General features: G+C 38.4%; 1 protein-coding gene across 1 annotated transcript in view; it reads right to left on the bottom strand.

Moving 5' to 3' along the window:
• NBN (nibrin) overlaps positions 1-22,080 on the bottom strand; it is a 59,999-nt gene extending 37,919 nt beyond the window's left edge. Inside the window, exons 1-5 of the mRNA XM_052651828.1 lie at positions 22,031-22,080; positions 19,991-20,121; positions 15,593-15,741; positions 14,978-15,137; positions 12,039-12,142 (exon numbers count right to left, since the gene is read on the bottom strand). Coding sequence (XP_052507788.1) covers positions 12,039-12,142; positions 14,978-15,137; positions 15,593-15,741; positions 19,991-20,121; positions 22,031-22,067 — 581 coding nt within the window. The 5' untranslated portion in view covers positions 22,068-22,080. The remainder of the gene's footprint in view (positions 1-12,038; positions 12,143-14,977; positions 15,138-15,592; positions 15,742-19,990; positions 20,122-22,030) is intronic.
• Positions 22,081-22,938: the final 858 nt, after the last annotated feature.

The raw sequence follows: 22,938 nt of genomic DNA, 5'->3' as shown, positions 1-22,938 counted from the left end.
TAATTTCCATAATACAACTTGTATTGTTAAAGAGTTTTACCTGGGACTAAAGGACTGAATGCTTTTACTATAAATATAATGACAGGTGCAACACAGAACAGCAGAACTGTTCTTTATTTTCTAAAACTACATAATGTAAGAGCAGGCAATCCTAACAAGAGACAATTACGTATATATAAACCAAACGATTATGTGAATTACAAATGGCTGAGAGAAAAAGTAATACAAAGAAACTTTTAGAAAGTGATAAAAGTAAAAGCAAAACTGACAAAAAAAAGTAACAAATGGTTGAAATACCATCCATTAGAAATCAAATTCTATTTGCATATTAGACTTGCTTCCATGTGTGTGTGCTCAGCCTCTCCACTGTGCCTGACTCTTTGAGACTTCAAGGACTGTAGCCTGCCAGGCTCCTCTGTCCATGGAATTTTCCAGGTTAGAATACTGCAGCAGGTTGCCATTTCCTACTTGGATCTTCCCAACCTAAGGATCGAACCTGTGTTTCCTGGTTCTCCTACACTGTAGGCAGATTCTTTGCCACTGAGCCACCTGGGAAACCTCATCGTGTTTGGTTATAAATCTCTTTGGAGAAGCTCAGGAAATTTTAGAACCTACATTTTGTCAGTTTAAATAAAATTTTCAAAGATTTAAAAACACAATCTTTTAGCTCTTTAAGGTAATACTCTCCTTAAGGTAATACTATAAACACATCTTAGTCATCCATAGATATTGGGGAATAGAAGAAAATAGAAAAGTAAACCCAAGAACTAATTACTAAAACTTCTTATCAGTCCATAGTTTCAACATTCTATATAGTCAGTTCTTTTGTTAGAGCTATTAACTGACCAGTCTTTTAGTTTCTCTACCTTCTAGTAAAAATTACTAATGTTCATGGATAGACTTAATATTGTCAACATGTCAGTTCTTCCCAACTTGATCTATAAAAATAAACGCAATCCAAATAACTTCCAGCAGTTACTCTGTGAATATCAACAAATGGATTCTAAAGTTTATACAGAGAGGAAAAAAATTTACAATAGCCAACACACAATATTGAGGAAGAACAAGATTAGAGTACTGACACTACCAGAATTCAAGGCTTAATATAAAGTGGCAGTAACCAAGAGAGTGTGGTGCTGACGAAAAAAAGAGACAAACAGATCAGTGAAAGAGAACAGAGAACCCAGAAATGGACTCACATAAATAGAGTCAACTGATCTTTTACGATGGAGCTTACAGTCTTTTCAACAACTGGTGATGAAACTGGACATTCACATATAAAAAAAAATGAATTTACACTCAGATCATATACTTTTCACAAAAAATAACTCACAATGGATCATAGACCTAAATATAAAAGCAAAAGTATAAAACTCCTAGAAGATAACATAGGAGAACATCTAGATGGCCTTGGATATGGAGATGACTTTTTAGATATAACACCAAAGGCGTGATCCATGAAATAAATAATTGATAAGTGAGACTTCATTAAAATTAAAAAGTTCTGCTCTGTGAAAGATAATGTCAGGAGAATGCAAAGACAAACCACAGACTGGGAGAAAACATTTGCAAAACATAAATCTTACAAAGAACTGTTATCAAAAATATATAAAGAACTCTTAAAATTCAACAGTAAGAAAACAAACAACCTGATTTTTAAAAACAGCTGAAGACTTTATTAGATACCTCCTCAAAGAAATATAGAGAGCAAATACGCATATGGAAAGATGCTTAGTATCATCATGTATCATCAAGAAAATGCAAATTAAAGCAAAGAGATACCAATACACAATTAAACTTTATAATTTCCTAAACTTTCATTTACCATGTTTGTTTCAGGCTAATGTATCTTTTGGGTCTGCAATTTTATCACAAGATAATAAGTTAACTTGTACCCATTTCATGGATGTTGGCAGAAGACAGGAGACTCCTGGGTCAGAGAAAAGCCAGCAGTAAGCCTCACTGTGTTTGCAGCAGCTCGCCTAATACCAAGTTCCATGGGGATGACACAGACAGTACCTCCCGAGAGGAGTGTTACAATGAACTTAGGAATCCACCCATTTTATAAGAAGCTTTCAGCAGCCCTGCTCTTTGTCCTTGGAAGGAGATACTACTTCATCCCTCCAGGTTTCTCACTGTAAACAGAACCCTGAGAAATGGCCTAGGTATAGGGCAGTCAGAGCCTTACACTGTTGAAATATTCAGCTAGTTTTGTGTGATGTAAGGACTTTCTTCCAACAGTGTTTTATCAAAGCAATGCTTGTTGTCTGAAATAAAGTAACTGAGAAAGCACTCTGTAATATGAGAAACTCTGCAAATTTTCAAATAAAGGGAAACTCCCTTTTTCTTGAGGGATCATTTTTTTAATATTCAGACATAAACAATATTTTAATGGACTTCCTATATTAGAGCACAGAGTATCAAAATTAAATACTTCTTGTAAATGGAATCATCTATATTGGTACTTCTATAACAGTGTAAGAAAATCAGACATCACTAACCACATCAGGTACTCTATCTTACCCCTGACTTACTCTGTTTCATGTAACAGTGCAGAGATGCAGACATAATTGCAACAAAAGGACTACACTTTTGTTAGGTAAAAATATTATAGCTTGCTTGCTTGCATGTTTATTTTTTATGTCATATCCTTTTATAAACCATCTTACTACTATTTAATATCTTAAATTTAATCCTTTTTCTATTTAATAACTGAGTGTTGGGAGCCAGCGTGAGGAACTCTGCCCATGGCAAAGGTCATGAGGAAGGAAGCTTGGCATACGCAAAGGTGTGATCAAGCCTCAGGAAACCCCCTGTTCCCGAGCATCTACCCCCAAAACCAGAGTACTTTATGGGGAGCTCTCCCCCATAACCATTTCTCTCAGAGAAGGAGTTAACTTGCAGCTCCAGTTAATAAAAATTCCTGGGCGTGATAAGAGTGTTTCAACTTACGAACTCTGAAGGTTCTCTGGCCTGCCTGATCAGGCTCGTCCGGCCGCATGTGATTGTTTACAGCCTCCCAACTGTGAGAGGCACGGGATATTTTAAAACTTTCTAAATACAGACTCTTTTGAGAAGTTAGAAGATCATTAGTATAGTATTAGTAGGTTGATTAGGAATTATATTGGTGAAGGGCTTTTTCATTTGTCCTGCCAATAATTACTGCTAATTCCCTGCCCTGGGTGTGACAAGGATGTCTCAGGTCAAACCTCTCTGCTGACAGACTAGGTTGTGTGACAACCCCTCAATCATAAACAGCACAGAGAGTTTGGAGTATTAGCATAGGGCTTTTGTCATTGATGAGTCAATGATTGCCATCAGCCCTCCATATCCTTAGGCACCTGGGAATATATTAATCAATGTATTTGGAATATAGAAAAGGAAATATAGTAGTTTTTGATGTTAGCAATACTAGATTTTTTGAGTTAATGAATTTTCTCTTTTATTATAGACCACTGTACTTTGTTATAAATCACTGTGTCCTTGCTATGCAAAAATGTAACTTTATCACTATCTTAAGACAAAATAGATCTTAAGGGAAACACTGGTGAAGGGTTTACATTTGTTGAGCCAATATTTGCTGCTAAATCTCCATATTCCTGCCCTTATAATGGATATAGCTAGCATATAAATAAGTATTAACCTTTAAGATTAATCATGTTAAACCTTAGGTTAAGTAAATTCCTTTCTTAATTGTAACTCACTACACCCTCACCCTATAGGAATGCAACTTTATTCGGAGGGTGGCGCCTGATTTAAGAAAAAATCACCCCTGGAAAAATAAGTTTTCTGGTTAACTGACAGGTATCAGAAAGAGCCATAAAATGTCAGCAGACCTCATGGCTAAAAGATGATGAAACTCATAAGACCTTTGTATAATTTTATATGAAGCACCTGATTGTGACAAGGGTCAGGTCTGCTGACCCCTGCGTGACTCTGTATTCATCCCTATGTATAACAAAGAGATATATAAACAAACCTGAAAAATAAAGAAATCAGATCAGTTTCTGGAAGGACTGATTCCCCCGTGTCGCTTCTTTCTTGCTCCCCGCTTTCCTGGCTGAATTACCATCTGAAATGTGGGTATTCACCAAGCCTGCTAATTCTGCCTGGGCTTCTGAGATCAGACCAGGGAGGCCTCAGTGCCTCCTCTCCTTTGGGAGAATGGAAAGATGCCTGTGGCCTACGTAGGTAGTGATTGGTATTCCATGTAAACCAGTTATTCAGCCTCTTTTCTCCACTAATTCTCCTACTACACTATCTGTTTCTAATCTCCCTCTATATCTGTAATTAAATAAGTTTTTTCCAGGACGCTGACTCCATCCCCACCTTCGAATCACCCTGGATCCACCAGGGCTGGACCCTGGCAACTGAGTACACAGTCTTGCATAAACATATCAAAATGGATCCCAAAAGGTACATGAATCTATTAAGGCAAAAAACTACATAATTTAAAATAGTATTAAAACTTAATTATCAAACATGAACTAATAGTCTTTCCTAGTAAACACTGAGTTGGGAGTTATTGAACAATCTTAGAGTAGGGATGTTTCATTACACCCATTAAAGTTAATACAGTCACAAATTGAAGTCAGAAAAAAAAACTATGCTTAACCTAAAGTAAAAAAAAAAACAAAAAAGCAAGTTGAATACACTGAGATTCTAAATAAGTAAGAATCAATGACTGATTCTAAAAATTCCAAAAACCATAAAACATATCACCAGTAGTAAAAACTTATCATATCCCTCCATTCCTAAGTAATCTAGAATTAAAATGGTTTATTAGCTGTAACAAGAGTCATTATTTACAGTATTTATCAACTTTTCTAAGGAGACTCATAATAAGCACTAGGCAAGTTGGGCTTCCCTGACGGCTCAGCTGGTAAAGAATCCGCCTGCAATGCAGAAGACCCCACATCGATTCCTCGGTCAGGAAGATCCCCTGGAGAATGGATAGGCTACCCACTCCAGTATTTTTGGGCTTCCATTGTGACTCAGCTGGTAAAGAATCCAGTGCAATGCGGGAGATCTGGGTTTGATCCCTGGGTTGAGAAGGTCCCCTGGAGAAGGGAAAAGCTACCCACTCCAGTATTCTAGCCTCCAGTATTCTAGCCTGGAAAACTCCATGGACTATGTCTATGGGGTCGTAAAAAGTCCAAGAGGACTGAGCGACTTTCACTTTCAAGTTGGTAGTAAGTGAAGTTCCAGAGGAGAGATCAGTGCTTTCAAGTTCTCACGGGGATCTAGGACTCAAAAAAGGTTAAGAATCATCTATTTCAAAATCTCTGGAATTCGCTGGTGGCCCAGTCGTTAGGACTCCATGTTTTCACTGCTGAGGGCCTGGATTCAAACCTGCAAGCCACTTGGTGTGGCCGAAAAATAAATAAAATATGATGATTCCTTTCTAGATGAAAGCATATTATCTGTTAACCAGATAATAAAATATATGAGACCTCCCAAGTGAAAACTGAAAACAAAGAGAAAATCTGATGTTCAGTTACTTTTAAAAGCAAATACACATTATCAGGTATAAATAGTTTGTAAAAACATCTGCACTGGGCAAATTAGTTTAAAATAGCTAGTAATATTTTATATATATTTTATGTACATATACACATATATATATTAAAGGAGAAAGGGAGACTACACTAAAGCCTTTGACTGTGAGGATCACAACAAACTGTGGAAAATTCTTAAAGAGATGGGAATACCAGACCACCTTATCTGACTCCTGAGAAACATGGATGCAGTTTAAGAAGCAACAGTTAGAACTGGACATGGAACAAAGGACTGGTTCCAAATTGGGAAAGGAGTATGACAAGACTGTATATTGTCACCCTGCTTATTTAACTTATATGCAGAATACATCATATGAAACCCAGGCAGGATGAAACACAAGCTGGAATAAAGATTGCTGGGAGAAATATCAACAGCTTCAGACAAGCAGATAATACCCCCCTAATGGCAGAAAGCAAAAAGGAACTAAAGAGCCTCTTAATGAAACTGAAGAGGACAGTGAAAGAGCTGGCTTAAAATTCAACATTCAAAAAATGAAGATCATGGCATCTAGTTCCAACACTGGTGGCAAATGGAAAAAAAGTGGAAGCAGTCACAGATTTTCTTTTCTTGGGCTCCAAAATCACTGCAGTGAATGCAGCCATAAAACTTAAAGACGCTGACTCCTTGAAAGAAAAGCTATGACAAACCTAGACAGCATATTAAAAAGCAGACATATCACTTTCCTGGCAAAGGTCCATATAGTCAAAGCCATGACTTTTCCAGTAGTCATGTACAGATTTGAGAGTGGGACCATAAAAAAGACTGAGCACTGCAGAACTGAAAATATCTAGTACCAGAATTGTGGTACTAGAGAAACTCTTCAGATTCCCTTGAATAGCAAGACCAAACCAGTCAGTCCTAAAGGAAATCAAATTCTGAATATTCACTGGAAGGACTGATACTGAAGCTCCAATACTTTGGCCACCAGATTTGAAGAGCTGATTCATTGGAAATGACCCTGATGCTGGGAAAGATTGAGGACAGGAGAAGAAGGGGGCAACAGAGGATGAGACGGTTGGATGCCATCACCAACTCAATGAACATGAGTTTCAGGAAACTCTGGGAGATGGTGAAGGACAGGGAAGCCTGGCATGCTGCAGTCGACAGGGTTTTAAAGAGTCAGACACAATTGAGCAACAAAGCAACAACAATATTTTAAAACTGGTAATGAAATAATTAGCATGAGTAAACCACAATCACAGAAAACTACTCAATCTGATCACACGGACCACAGCCTTGTCTAACTATGAAACTATGAGCCATGCCATGTAGGGCCACCCAAGATGGAAGGGTCACAGTAGAGAGTTCTGACAGAATGTGGTCCACTGGAGAAGGGAATGGCAACCACTTCAGTACTCTTGCCTTGAGAACCCCATGAACAGTAGGAAAAGGCAAAAGGATAGGACACTGAAAGATGAACTCCCCAGGTCAGTAGCTGCCCAATATGCTACTAGAGATCAGTGGAGAAATAACTCCAGAAAGAATGAAGGGATGAAGCCAAAGCAAAAACTATACCCAGCTGTGGTGTGACTGGTGATAGAAGCAAAATCCGATACTGTAAAGAGCAATATTGCATAGGAACCTGGAATGTTAGGTCCATGAATCAAGGCAAATTGGAAGTGGTCTAACAGGAGATGGCAAGAGTGAACACTGACATTCTAGGAATCAGCGAACTAAAATGGACTGGAATGGGTGAATTTAACTCAGATGACCATTATATCTACCACTGTGAGCAGGAATCTCTTAGAAGAAATGGAGGAGCCATCATAGTCAACAAGAGAGTCTGAAATGCAGTACTTGGATGCAATCTCAAAAACGACAGAATGATCTGTTTGTTTCCAAGGCGAACCATTCAATATCACACTAATCCAACTCTATGCCCCAACCAGTAATGCTGAAGAAGCTGAAGTTGAACGGTTCTATGAAGACCTATAAGACTTCTAGAACTAAAACCCAAACAAGATGTCCTTTTCATTATAGGGGACTAGAATACAAGAGTAGGAAGTCAAGAAACACCTGGAGTAACAGGCAAATTTGGCCTTGGGAGTACAGAATGAAGCAGGACAAAGGTTAAAGAGTTTTGCCAAGAGAACACACTGGTATAGCAAACACCCTCTTCCAACAGTACAAGGGAAGACTCTATACATGGACATCACCAGATGGTCAATACCGAAATCAGACTGATTATATACTTTGCAGCCAAAGATGTAAGCTCTATACAGTCAGCAAAAACAAGACCGGGAGCTGACTGTGGCTCATCATGAACTCCTTATTGCCAAATTCAGACTTATACAGAAGAAAGTGGGGAAAACCACTAGACCTTTCAGGTATGACCTAAATCAAATCCCTAATGATTATACAGTGGAAGTGACAAATAGATTGAAGGGACTAGATTGGATAGACAGAGTGCCAGATGAACTATGGATGGAGGCTTGTAATGCTGTACAGGAGGTGTTAATCAAACCATCCCCAAGAAAAAGATGCAAAAAGACAAAACGGTTGTCTGAGGAGGCCTCACACACAGCTGAGAAACAAAGAGAACCAAAAGGCAAGGGAGAAAAGGGAAGATATACCCATCTGAAAGCAGAGTTCCAAAGAACAGCAAGGAGAGATAAGAAAGCCTTCTTCAGTGATCAGTGCCAAGAAACAGAGGAAAACAATAGAATGTTAAAGACTAGAGATCTCTTCAAGAAAATTAAAGATACTAAGGGAACATTTCATGCAAGGATGGGCACAATAAAGGACAGAAATGGTATGGACCTAGCAGAAGCAGAAGAGATAAGAAGTGGCAAGAATACACAGAAGAACTATACAAAAAAGACCTTCACGACCCTGATAACCATGATGGTGTGATCACCTACCTAGAGCCAGATATCCTGGAATGCGAAGTCAAGTGGGCCTTAGGAAGTATCATCATGAATGAAGGTAGTGGAGGTGATGGAATTCCAGTTGAGCTATTTCAAATCCTGAAAGATGATGCTGTGAAAGTGCTGCACTCAATATGCCAGCACATTTGGAAAACTCAGCAGTGGCCACAGGACTGGAAAAGGTCAGTTTTCATTCCAATTCCAAAGAAAGGCAATGCCAAAGAATGCTCAAACTACCACACAATTGCACTCATCTCACACGCTAGTAGTGTTCAAAATTCTCCAAGCCAGGCTTCAACAGTACGTGAACCATGAACTTCCGGATGTTCAGCTGGTTTTAGAAAAGGCAGGGAAACCAGAGATCAAATTGCCAACATCTGCTGGATCATCAAAAAGGCAAGAGAGTTCCAGAAAAACATCTATTTCTGCTTTATTGACTATGCCAAAGCCTTTAGACTGTGTGGATCACAAAAAATTGTGGAAAATTCTGAAAGAGATGGGAATACCAGAGCACCTGACCTGCCTCTTGAGAAAACTATATGCAGGTCAGGAAGCAACAGTTAGAACTGGACATGGAAAAACAGACTGGTTCCCAATAGGAAAAGGAGTACGTCAAGGCTGTATATTGTCACCCTGCTTATTTAACTTCTATGCAGAGTACATCATGAGAAACGCTGGGCTGGAAGAAGCACAAGCTGGAATCAAAATTGCCGAGAGAAATATCAATAACCTCAGATATATATATGACACCACCCTTCTGGCAGAAAGCGAAGAGGAACTAAAGAGCCATTTGATGAAAGTGAAAGAGGAGAGTAAAAAAGTTGGCTTAAAGCTCAACATTCAGAAAACGAAGATCATAGCATCTGGTCCCATCGCTTCATGGCAAATAGATGGGGAAACAGTGGCTGACTTTCTTTTTCGAGGCTCCAAAATCACTGCAGATGGTGATTGCAGCCATGAAATTAAAAGTCGCTTACTCCTTCGAAGGAGAGTTATGATCAACCTAGACAGCCTATTAAAAAGCAGATTACTGGAGAAGGAAATGGCAACCCACTCCAGTAATCTTGCCTGGAGAATTCCATGAACAGAGGAGCCTGGCAGGCTACAGTCCATGGGGTTGCAGAGTCAGGCATGACTGAGCAACTATCACTCACACTCATTCTTAATAGTGCCCTTCCTAAATACCATGGGGAATACAACAGTTTCTAGAGAAGCACTTTGAGCACTCAAAGCTTTGTTTTCTAACTGGTATTCCTCAGTCACTTGCCCACCAGTTACTCCTATGGTTCTAGCATATATCTTCTGAGAATTAATAGCAATGTTTGGAAGCAAGGTTTCACACTTAACCGTGATTAATACAGTTTATGCCTGCATATGCTCTAGATTTGGAGGATGGTGATTCATTTGATAGGAGATAGTATTTAGATTAACCATTGTTATGTGCATTTTGATACATTTTTAGCTTCTCAATAAAAGGTGATTTCATGCCTCAGTGAATTCTTCACAGATTTTAAAAATAATGTATATGTGTAAATATAAGTATTTTACTAGAAAGCAAGTATCTTTAAGGAATTCCAGGTGTATAACATGGCCCCATAACTTTCTTCCTAAGTAAGGAGGCTAGATAAATGGTGCTTGATGATAATGTACTCCACCTCCTATTGGAAAATTAACATTATTTACCAAGAAGGAACTAGGGGAATAGGGGGCAGAGACTTGCATTGCTGAAGAGTCAAAAAAACCGCTGAAAATATTTTCTACATGCAAGAAGGAAACATGTATATTGAAAGCAAAGAGAACAAGTGAAGGTGCATGATAAAGCTTTTTTTTAAATGATGTTAGTCTTTCTAGTAACAGGCAAGCTGGGGATTTTAGGTACAACGATCCAGTTTCACTTCTTAAAGCCTAGCTGATATAGCTGATATAGCCACAGTATAGGATCTCTTCCTATTAGACTGCTACCTCATTGAAAGGTTGTAGCTACCTAGAGTTCTTTTTAAGAACAAACTATGGTTATTTTTAAGTTGCTTTGAGGGAACCAAAGAACCTAAAATAGCCCCTGGGCAGTATTTCTCTGAGGTCTCAAGTGTTATTTCTCTGAGAAACTTTGTACATGGTATAGGAGTTTAAGAGTAGCATTGTCTTCTTGCTTTAATTTCTGTACTGGGAATTTCAGCAAATAAACTATGACATGAGGAATTTAAAAAAAAAAAAAAAAAAAGGCAGATTACTTTGCCAACAAAGGTCTGCCTAGTCAAAGCTATGGTTTTTCCAGTGGTCATGTATGGATGTGAGAGTTGGACTATAAAGAAAGCTGAGTGCCGAAGAACTGATGCTTTTGAACTGTGGTGCTGGAGAAGACTCTTGAGAGTCCCTTGGACTGCAAGGAGATCAGTCCATCCTAAAGGAAATCAGTCCTGAATATTCACTGGAAGGGCTGATGCTGAAGCTGAAACTCCAATATTTTGGCCACCTCATGCGAAGAGCTGACTCATTAGAAAAGACCCTGATGTTGGGAAAGATTGAAGGCAGGAGGAGAAGGGGACAACAGAGGATGAGATGGTTGGATGGCATCACCAACTCAACTGGCATGAGTCTGAGTAAACTCTGGGAGTTGGTGATGGATAGGGAGGGCTGGCGTGCTGCAGTCCATGGGGTTGCAAAGAGCTGGACACGACTGAGCAACTGAACTGAACTGAGTTAATACTTAATTTAAATTTGTAGTAAAATATTTAATTTGCATAGAATTTTAGATTTTTTTTAAACTTCCTCAAATCTGTTATGTCATTTAGACTATAAGCTACTGACCTACATTTTAAGTATGTTCTTATGTTGACTAAAAACACTCACCATTTTATAGTGACCAGTATTCTAACCATGCAATCTGAAAAGAAAATCACAAGTATATTTCTCCCAAACCGCCATCTGTTACTGCAGATGTGATGCTGCAGTAGGTACAGTGGACAGATCCTCAGTCTGGTGGTTTTCAAATTTAACACAGCATCCAAAAAATTACATAACTAAGAAAGCTATTATGAATCAATCTTTCCAGATATTGCAATTAGTTACATTTCTTTCAATAAGCACCTATTACAATTCAGTAAGCTCAGACTTAATGTATACCAGTAGTTAAAATAAATAATACTAATAATATGAAATACTTAAAACATTGAGCAGGACAGGTATTAGCCTCATTTTTCAAAGAAGGTAATAAGCTCGATTTCTAAGGCCACAGCCCTGTTCATATTCTGGTCCAAGACTCCAGCTCTGTAACAGGGCTGCAGCACCTCACAATTCCAGGTGCCCTGCGTGCACGATGCCTGGCCCCAGCATGTGTGTCCACTGGTCCTACCTCGGGGTCATTACTATCCTTCAATATTTTTCTTTAAATGTTGGCTCACATGTCATATCTGTTTCACCAGGATAAAGAACAATCAACAAAGAATTGCTTGGGAAACTTTCTGCAGATACTAACAAAAAATTTTCATTAATAACGCCGAACTGTAATGTTACATCCTGATATAATCAATAAAGAGGGAATTAACCTAAATCAAGCCAGTGCAATCATATTTTGTATGTCATATTTTGTTATATTTCAAATACACAATATACCTTTCAATTTCTGGAGGTTGTTTCTTGGACTGAACTGCTTTAAGAAATTCAGTAAAATATTCTGGTTTTACAATCGGACGCCCACAAATGAGTGCACATATTGTCTAAAAAGAAGAAAACATGTGAATACATATACTCATACCCTAGTTTTTTTAAAGTTCTATTTTTCCTTGCGTCGCTTTAAATTTATAACAGAGACACAATCTATAAAACAGAAGTCTGTTTTGTGTCATGGCTTAGTTTTAGTGTACAAATCCCTATAAAACCACTTGATTATAAGAAGCTACCAATTACAATATATGGGGGGGGACAGACTGGGAGTTTGGGGCTGACATAAACACAGTGCTATATTGAAAATAGATAACCTACTGTATAGCACAAGGGACTCTGTTCAATAACCTGTAGTAACCTAAATGGGAAAAGAATTTGAAAAATAATAGATATATGTATATGTATAGCTGAATCACTCTGCTATACAACTGAAACTAACATAACATTGTGAAATCAACTCTATTCCAATAAATACAAAAATTAAAAATAAACTGTGGTAACCGAAATTCATATAAGTTAAGATCCCTACAAAACAAAGGTCTATATGCTAGAAAAGCAGTAAGACCAGTGAAATAACAAATAAATGTAATACATGGGCAAATTCAAGTATCAATAAACAATAACTATTAAAGGTGAAAAAAAAAGAAGTCACAAATTACAGTATTGATATAAAAACTGCTGGAGGCGGGCCCAAACAACATAACAAAATACAAGTCAATTTAAAAATGTATACCAATTATAAAAACATTAGAATTAAGGAAATGTAACATCTGCCCTAGAGAAAACAGTATCAAGAGATAAACATGAGATAGATCTTTCAGTGATTATATAAATTATGGAATAGTATTTTTAATGGAGAAGGAAATGGCAACCACTCCAGTATTCTTGCCTGGAGAATCCCAGGGACCGAGGAGCCTGGTGGGCTGCCATCTATGGGGTTGCACAGAGTCGGACATGACTGAAGTGACTTAGCAGCAGTAGCAGTCTTTTTAAGAAAGTATATAAAAGAATAACTGGTGTTGAACAAAAAGCTCAAAGTAAGTATACACAGGTGAAGTAGAGGAAGAAACTTCACCTAGCAGGTGAATTAAACCATAGCCTCAAATAAGTTATATGCACAGTTTGAGAAAGATTAAAAAATATCACCAATGGCAATGAAAATAAAGAAGATTCAGCATAATTCTAAGAAATAATCCAGCTAAAGAGCTTGTAAGTGTGCTTCTAATAAACACGGGGAATTACCTAAATGTAAGCAAGCAATTTAGGGTACCTCTCAAGAATGGAATCTGAAAGTTATGAACCTCAAATATGAATGAAATAATTGACTTCCTGCGTGAAGCAGTAATGAGCAATTCAACACTGGACTGAGTAAGCTCCAACACATGTGATCTTGGGCAGAGGATTTAGTTGCTCCAAGCCTCAGTTTCCTCTTTAGAAAACAAAAGCTGAACTGAATGTTTACGTTCCCTTTTGGTTCTAACATTCAATGATTTTAAAAACAAACTAACCTGTAGTGGGGGACAATTTACAAAAAAAAAAAAAAAATACAGTGACAAATTTCTTTTTGGTACATGATTGATCAGAATATTGAAAAAGGAGTATTGCTCTACAAACCATTGCTGGAATATATACAGTACTCTCTAATATGCAGGGACTGATGGTCATTAGCATCCCAGTCACTGGAACAGGATGTACTATGGTAAATGGAAGCTGGTTTCCCAGTCTGTCAAAGACTGAGTAAAGTATCTTTCAAGACCACCTAACTGTCTTTGCTCTTACTTTATATCCAGCAAGCAAGGGCTTGATTACCTATTTCATGTCTCAGGGACCTTGGTATCTTTAAGGGGACTATGCTGGAGCCATATGTAAATATTCTGGTCACTATAAAGGTGTAACTCTACTGTAAATTAATAAATGGACATTCTAAATTATGAATCTATTATCTGGGTTTATTAGCATAAATTAGTACTCAAGCTAATCACTTTGTTGAATTTATAAATCAATTTCATAAACTTACAAAGATGAAACAATCTCTGATCAGAGAAAACCCTGCGAAGGCACAAGTTTAACATGAGGTTCAAACTGAACAGCAAGGCCTTCTTTCTCTATGACACCGATTTAGCTATAACACATATATTCTAATTTAATTAACTATACAGCAAAGGATTTTTGTATCATCTAATAAAGGAATCTATATATTTGCTTTTTGCACCATAGATATAAGCCTAAAACAATCTCAGATTATCTATAGTCGAACTGTTGAAAGGAGACAAATCACCTCCCAAAGTCATTCTTCAATTAGCTTTGGATTAACCAAATCTGATGAAGATGCAAAATCTGAAAACATACCAAAATATACCACTATTTTAACAAATAGCATCTTCTAAAGGCTTATATCTACATATCTCTAGACTGTGATGATACATTAAGGTAATATTAAACTATAAAAAAAGTTTTTGTGATTAGGGCCTAAAGCCAAATAAAAATTAAACGAAAGAGCATGAAACAGTGAGATATATCAGAGACTATAGGAAGAAAAGACACAGACTACCTACTTTGAAGATGGGCAGTTGATCTCTAAATGCTTTGCTTTTAGACTGAAAACATTTCTTGGTGAAAGGATTACATAAGTCATTTAAATGCTAAACCAAAATCTGAAATATAATTTCATGTGCTTTTTGCTTGTTCTAGATAATAAACAGTGTTTCTGAAAAACCATTCTTAGCTTACATGGTAGGTATGGGGTCGTTTGGCATATACATATCTACAGCCAACAGTTCAGATAGTTTTATAGTAAATGACTTTAAGACATTTTTGTATAATGGGTAAATGAAAAAACTTAAATTCACAGAACTTACTTTAACATAATAACAAAGCACTGAACTTACTTTAATGGTAACTTTAACTGATACCATGACAAGATGAGTACATTTCTCTGTCCAATTGTTTACAGTAAGTCCTCCAAGTTGCAATATGGCATGACTTAAAGCCGTTTTCCCAGAGACATCTAAACAAGAAGAGCATGCAACCAAAGGTTCATACTCTACTCTGTAAATAAAAATAAGTTACATAAGTTTATTGTATAGTAAACTCAAGCTCACATCACACACTGTTATTTTGATTTTTACGTATTACTATACGTTCCAACTTAGCTCCAACAAAACTATCAGTCTTAAGTTGCAATTAAGAAAAAAAACCAAAGATCAAAAGATTAACATTACACTTTGACCTATGCAGAATCAATCAAAAGTAGCTCCATCAAGATTCTCAGGGCCCATTCAAATTCTCATTCACTGTTAGTCAGTTCTGTGTGTTTAACAAAATGCACTAACCACATACAGTGCAAAGTTCACTACTAGGCAAAATTCACTACTATCCTACTATGCTAAGTAGGATCAAAATAGACTAGCTCCAACTCATTATTTATAAATATCCTTTTCCTTTAGAATTTGATTGGTCCAAAATAAAGTTGTCCATTTTAATATCAATTTCAAAATTCTTACCTGAATTTACTTTCAAACACTCCAAAGGTAACTCTATCCCCTGACTTCAAAATTTGAGAAAGACCATTCTTCATTTTCTCCTCATTAACAAAGGTACCATACTTAGAATTATCTTTTACTGTCAATACAGGAATTTCATCTGTTTGACTCTAAAAATAAATAAATAAATAAATAAATTAAAATCTCTTACTACTGCATAAATACTATTCCTAAGGGCAAAGGTTTCAAAAGAAAAGGTTGACAACTTTTGGAATAGGCGCTAGGTGGCTAACCTCCCAACACAGTACATAACACAATTATTGTTTTGGTTGCATGCAAAGAATGATTATTCAACTAGCAATTAAGAGAAAAATGTCTTAATTTCAGAATCATTCCTCTTAGAACATATATTTTCTTTATTTTTGCTAAGTCAGTGGAGATTTTCCTGACCTCTCAATTTGAGGACTATCAGCTTTTGTATAGACTGTTTCATATATAAAATGACAGTTTCATTCTAAGGTTTTTATTTTTTTTTAAGTATTATCAAAATCACATAGAAAAAAATCAATCCAATGAGAAAAGGCTAGAGTGTTTAATCTGAAGTAACAATTTTATTTTTTCTTTAGGATTTTTAACAGTAATGCTCTTTTTTAATCCAAAAGACTATAGACACAAAACCTAAACATTACTGAACAGATCCAGTGTTTGCTGCTGATACAGAGTCTTACCTCAAAATAGTGGTTTTTCTTTCTTCATTATCACCAGCATTACCATGAGCATGCCTCTTGTATGTATGTGTATATATATATATATATATATATATGTTTTTTTGGCTGGTTTAATTATATAACACACCAAAACAAACTCAGTCATTCAAAGGAGCTGTGGGGCATATATACCAGCTGTTTTCCCTAGTAAATAAAATCATTCTCCCTCTGAAAACCTAAGATATATGGCAAATATCAGTGTTCATATGGCTATACAACTCTTTAAAGGAGGAATCAAGAGTCCAGCCACTGCTCTGTTTCCAGGCTTTGGCACAGTACTGACATATAGTAAGCATTCAATATGCGAGTGCTTACATACTGAGGAGGAGGAAATGGCAAACTGCTCCAGTATTCTTGCGACAAGAACTCAATGGACAGCATGAAAAGGGCAAAAGATATGACTGAGAAGATGAGCCCCGTAGGTTGGAAGGTGTTTGATATGCTACTGGGGAAGAGAGGAGGGCAATTATTAACAGCTTCAGAAAGAATGAGGCAGCTGGGTCAAAGCAGAAACGATGGTCAATTGTGGATGTGTCTGGTAGAGAAAGTAAACTCTGATGTTGTAAAGAACAATATTGCATAGGACCCTGGAATGTTAGGCCCATGAATCATGGTAAAGTAAAAGTGGTTAAGCCCAAGATGGCAAGAGTGAACATTGACATCTTAGGAATTAGTGAACTAAAATGGACAGGATTGGGCAAATTTAATTAAGATGACCAATATATCTACTACTGTGGGCAAGAATCCCTTAGAAAAAATGGAGTAGCCATCATAGTCAACAAAAGTCTGAAATGCAGTACTTGGGTGCAATCTCAAAAATGAAAGAATGATTTCAGTTTGTTTCCAAAGCAAACCATTCAACATCACAGTAAAACAAGTCTATGCCCCAACCACTGATGCCTAAGAAGTTGAAGTTGACTGGTTCTATGAAGACCTACCTTCTAGGACTAACACCCACCCAAAAAAGATGTCCTTTTCATCACAGGGGAGTGGAATGCAAAACAGGAAGTCCAGAGATACCTGGGGCAACAGGCAAATTTGGCCTTGGAGTACAAAATGAAGCAGGGCAAAGGCTAACAGAGTTTTGCCAAGAGAACACATTGGTCATAGCAAATACCCTTTTCCAACACAAGAAACAACTCTACACAAGGACATCACCAGATGGTTAATATCAAAATGGACTGATTATATTTTTGCAGCTAAAGATGGAGAAGATCTATACAGTCAGCAAAAATTAAGACTTGGAGTTTACTGTGGCTCAGATCATGAGCTCCTTACTGCAAAATTCAGGCTTAAATTGAAGAGAGTAGGGAAAACTACTAGGCCATTCAGGTGCGACCTGAATCAAATTCCTTATGATTATACAGTGAAAGAGATGAACAGAGGGATTAGATCTGATAGATGGAGTGCCTGGAGAACTAAGGACAGAAGTTCGTAACATTGTACAGGAGGCAGCAACCAAAACCATCCCAAAGAAAGAGAAATGCAAGAAGGCAAAGTGATCGTCTGAAAAGGATTTATAAGTAACTGAGCAAAGAGGAGAGAAAGGCAAAGGAGAAAGGGAATGATATACCAAACTGTATGCGGAGTTCTAGAAAATAGCAAGGAGAGATAAGAAGGCCTTCTTAAATGAACAATGCAAAGAAACAGAGGAAAATAAAAGAATGGGAAAGACCAGAGATCTCTTCAAGAAAACTGGGAGATATCAAGGTAATATTTCATGCAAAGATGAGCACAATAAATGGCAGAAATGCTAAGGACCTAACAGAAGCAGAAGATTTTAAGAGATGGCAAGAATACACAAAACTATACAAAAAAGGTTTTAATGATGTGGATAACCACAGTGGTGTGATCATTCACCTAGAGCCAGACATCCTGGAATGTGAAGTCTTAGGGCCTTAGGAAGCATTACTACAAACAAAGCTAGCGGAGGTGAGGGAATTTCAGCCAAGTTATTTTAAGAACCTAAATGATGATGCTTTTAAAGTGCTGCACGCAATATGACAGCAAATCTGCAGAACTCAGCAGTGGCCACAAGACTGGAAAAGGTCAATTTTCATTCCAATCCCAAACAAGGGCAATGCCAAATAATGTTCAAACATACGACTGTGTTCATTTCAAATGCTAGTAAGGTTAAGGTCAAAATCCTTCAAGCGAGGCTTCAGCAGTACGAGAACCAAAAACTTCCCAGATGTTCAAGCTGGGTTTAGAAAAGGCAGAAGAACCAGAGATCAAACTGCCAACATTCACTGGATCATACAGAAAGCAAGGGAATTCCAGGAAAATATGTACCTCTGCTTCATTGATTATGTTAAAGCCTTTGATGATGTGGATCACAACAAACTGTGGAAACTGTTAGAGAGATGGGAATACCAGACCACCTTACCTGTCTCCTGAGAAACCTGTATGTGTTTCAAAAAACAACCGGACATTAGAACCAGACATGGAACAACTGATGGGTTCAAAACTGGGAAAGCAGTACAAGGCTGTACACTGTCACCCTGCTTATTTAACTTCTATGCAGAATACATCATCCAAAATGTCAGGCTGGATGAATCACAAGCTGGAATCAAGATTGCCAGGAGAAATATCAACAACCTCAATATGCAGATGATACCACTCTAATGGCAGAATGTGAAAAGGACCTAAAGAGCCTCTTGATGAGAGTGAAAGAGGAGAGTCAAAAAGCTGGCTTGGAACTCAACATTCAAAAAACTAAGATCATGGCATCCAAACCCATCCTTTCATGGCAAATGCAAAAAAAGTGGAAGCAGTAACAGACTTTATTTTCTTAGGCTGAAAAAGCACTGTGTATGATGACTGCAGCCATGAAATTAAGATGCTTGCTCCTTGGAAGGAAAGGTATTGACAGAACTAGGCACTGTATTATCGCAAAGCAGAGACATCACTTTGCCAACAAAGGTCTACCTAGTCAAAGCTATGGTTTCTCTAGTAGTCATGTAGGGATGGGAGGGTTGGACCCTAATGAAGGCTGAGCACCAAAGAATGGATGCTTTCGAATTATGGTGCTGGAGAAGACTCTTGTGAGTCCCTTGGACTGCAAGATCAAACCAGTCAACCTGAAAGAAAATCAACCCTGAATATTCATTGGAAGGACTGATGCTGAAACTCCAATACTTTGGCCACCTGATGTGAAGAGCTAACTCATTGGAAAAGACGCTGATGCTGGGAAAGACTGAAGGGAAAAGGAGAAGGGGATGGGAGATGACAGGGTTAGACAGCATCACTGAGTCAATGGACAGGAATTTGAGCAAACTCTGGGAGACAGTGAAAGATAGGGGAGGCTGGCATGCTGCAGTCTATGCAGATGCAGAGAGTCAGACATGAGTTAGCAACTGAACAACGACAACAACAAAAATCACTCAGTAAGTGTTCAAGTAAATATAAACGTGGTCTACTTCATTTGAGTTTCTAAATCACTAAAGCCAAGAGTAAAATACTGAAACAGAAACTTCAAATCTCAAAATAAACAAATACCACCAGCACCACTGCCAAAACATATTTCATTTTGCTAACATTTAAAGAAAACAGTCCTATAAAATGAAAAGTCTCCAAAACTCTCTCTTACATATATGCCAAGGTAGTCTTTCGTGACTTCAATTCCCTGTCAGCAAATGAAATAGTGACTTACCAGGTTGGTTACAGAAAAGTTAGCAGTTAATGTAGCATGATTTCGACTGATCGACTGATCATCTTCAATTAGAATGCCACAGTTTTTTCTTCCAACAATGTACTCAACACCAGTCAAAAGTCTGTATGGTTCTAAGAGAATTTTTTTAAAAAGTAAACTTACAGATACACATATATGTAAACATGTAATTAGACATAGGTATGGCAAAATTTAAATATTTTATTTTGCTATTTAAATGCTAATAACCAACTTTATGGAAATCAAACATGTTTTCTATTAAAGCTTCACTGAAGAAGGCAAATCTAAACAGAATGCTCCACCACTTTTCTAAAGAGAAAATAATTTTGAAAATTATCAGTGCTTGCCCAAATTAACTTATAAATTTAATGCATTACTAAATGAAATCAAAATACTCTGGCGCTTGATAAACAAATTCAAAATTCTGAAAGAAAAATATGTGAAAAACTGTTCAGAAAAATGTAAATATTAGGGGAACTTTCTCTACCAGGTGGCAAAATATCCCACAAAGTGATAGCAGTTAAAAAGCGTGGTATTGGATGAAGAGTAAATAATATATAGATCACTGCAAGAAAACTCCAAACCCGGTTCAAGTGCATAATTTTGGGAATTTCTTTATATTAAAGGTAACTTAGAACAATGGGTAACTTTTAGAACAAAATTTAAAAATTTTGTAAATCACAAATTGGTGGAACGGCATATATGTTGAAGAACAATGGTAACTTTTGGAACAAAATTTAAAAAATTTGTAAATCACAAATTGGTGGAACAGCATGTATGTTGAAGACTAGTAGACTTTAGTCTGGGACCACTGGAGTGGTAGGGTGATTAGGGCAGCTAAATTACACAAGAGTCCAAGTAAGCCTTGACCAGGCTTAGATTATATTTTGTCAAACAGATTTTTAACCTAGAGTGGAGTCTTTCAACAAAACACTTTTGCGGTTGGTTTAGTCACATTTTTCCTAGAAGGATGGCACCCCATAGCTTCCATTACATTCTGAAAAGAGTTCAAGATCCTCTGAAAGTTAAGAATGCTACCCACTGGCACTAGGGACATTTTTCTTCCGCGAACTCAAAAAGCCAGCCATAGGCTACAAATGTTAATGGAAACTTGTCCATCACAGTTTATGTTCTATCTCTGCAATGCTCCAAATCCACAAAGCGCCTTTATCTTTGAGTCTTTATAATATTTATTACTTACAGTATTACAGTATTTATTTTCCTTACCATTCGTTTGGCCCTCTCCATACTGCCTTACACTGCCGGTCCTTTTAGCTTCTACCTAGATCTTTTTTTTTCAATCACAATGTAAACTTCCTAAGGGCAAGACCAATCGTAGGCTACACCTGCTTAGCTACCAACTAACAAGGGCTTACACATTCTAGGCAACCAATTTACATGCAATTTCCATTTTCCATTGCTAGAAATGCAAAAGAGGAAAAAACAAAAAAACTTCCTCAGTTGTTCTGATGACAAAAAGGTTAAAAAAAAAAGCTCGGAAACAAAATCGAAACTGTTTTCCCGTAGTTGCCATTGACACGTCATCTCCGTGGTTCCCAACAAAAATAAACGACGTGCTCAAAACAGTGTCGCCAAGGTCCTGTAGCCTCTGTCAAGGTATTCTGGGCGTTTCCTCAAAAGCTTGAAAACACTAGCTGTCACAACAGGGTACCCGGCCATGGCTCGATGGGGCGCATCATCGAAGCCCGGCCCCGAGCCGGGCCCGCCAGGTGGGGCGGCCGACCGGACGGAAAGGACCCGGGCGGTCACTGAGCGGCCGAGCGCCCCACGCCTAACCCACCCGCCAGGCCAAAGCCGGGTTCGCAAGCACCAGCCAGCCTGGAAGACCGCGCGGGGCCTCACGCCCACCGGCTCCCGCCGCCTCTCAGCGCGCGACGGGCGGCAGCGCGGGAAGGCGGCGGAGGAGGCGGCGACGGACCGGAAGTGCGCTCCGCAAACCCCTCGCCCGCCGCAGCTGCTCTCGGGAAATCGGGCCCCCGCGCTTACACCTTCTGGCCTTACCTCGGGCAGGGCCCGCGGCGGGGACCAGCTTCCACATGGGCCTAGGTCCCCGAGAGTCCGGCCAACGTGCGGGAGCTGACCACACTGCGGACAGATAGGCGCGGCAGAGACTGCAACGTGCGCGCTCAGGGAGCCCGGAAGCCCAGAGACCCGGAAGCCGCGCCCGCCTCAAAAAGGGTAGGGACAGACACGAGAGTGACATTGGCACTTGGTTGCCACCCGGTGGTTAGGAAAGGAATAGCCGCTCTATATCGAAACGTGCTGTCTAGGATTCCATTTTAAGGTCTTCAAGGAATCCACACGATTATTGATTCCCCCCCCCCCCCCCCGCTTGTGAATGTAAGTTAATTTTAAAAATCAGCTTCAGAGCAATCTAAACAGACTTTCTAATTAAACATATTAACGTCGTGACCAGCTATGTAGTTTCTTGCTTTTGCAATTTCTTAAATTGCAGTCACTCCTTGATATGGATCCTAATGATGATGGTAATTACGGTGAATATAAGAATTTCACCCAAAATAAAGTCATTATTTTTACTCTTCTCCAAGCACAAATAAACTTCTCCTAACTTGTCTGCTTCTTAATGTTGTACTTTCATCTGCTCATGTTCGTGACTCCATGCTCAGTCCCCGTTCAACTCTTTGCAACCCCGTGAACTCTATGTAGCCCACCAGGTACCTCTATCCATGGAACTTTCCAAGCAAGAATATTAGAGTGGGTTGACGTTTCCTACTCCAGAGGATCTTTCCAACCCAGGAATCAAACCAGTGTTTCTTGCTGTTGTAGCCAAGCATTCCGGGAAACAAACTCACTCAGAAGGATAATGCAGCTGTGGAGTGCAGTTTATTACACCGGCGGGCCCCAGGCAGAGTCTCCTTTTAGCCAAGGACCCCGACCAGTTTTTTGTG

Source organism: Budorcas taxicolor, chromosome 14 (genome assembly GCF_023091745.1).
Source record: "Budorcas taxicolor isolate Tak-1 chromosome 14, Takin1.1, whole genome shotgun sequence".
Taxonomy (NCBI): Eukaryota; Metazoa; Chordata; class Mammalia; order Artiodactyla; family Bovidae; genus Budorcas; species Budorcas taxicolor.
This window is presented reverse-complemented; position numbering and strand designations above follow the sequence as displayed.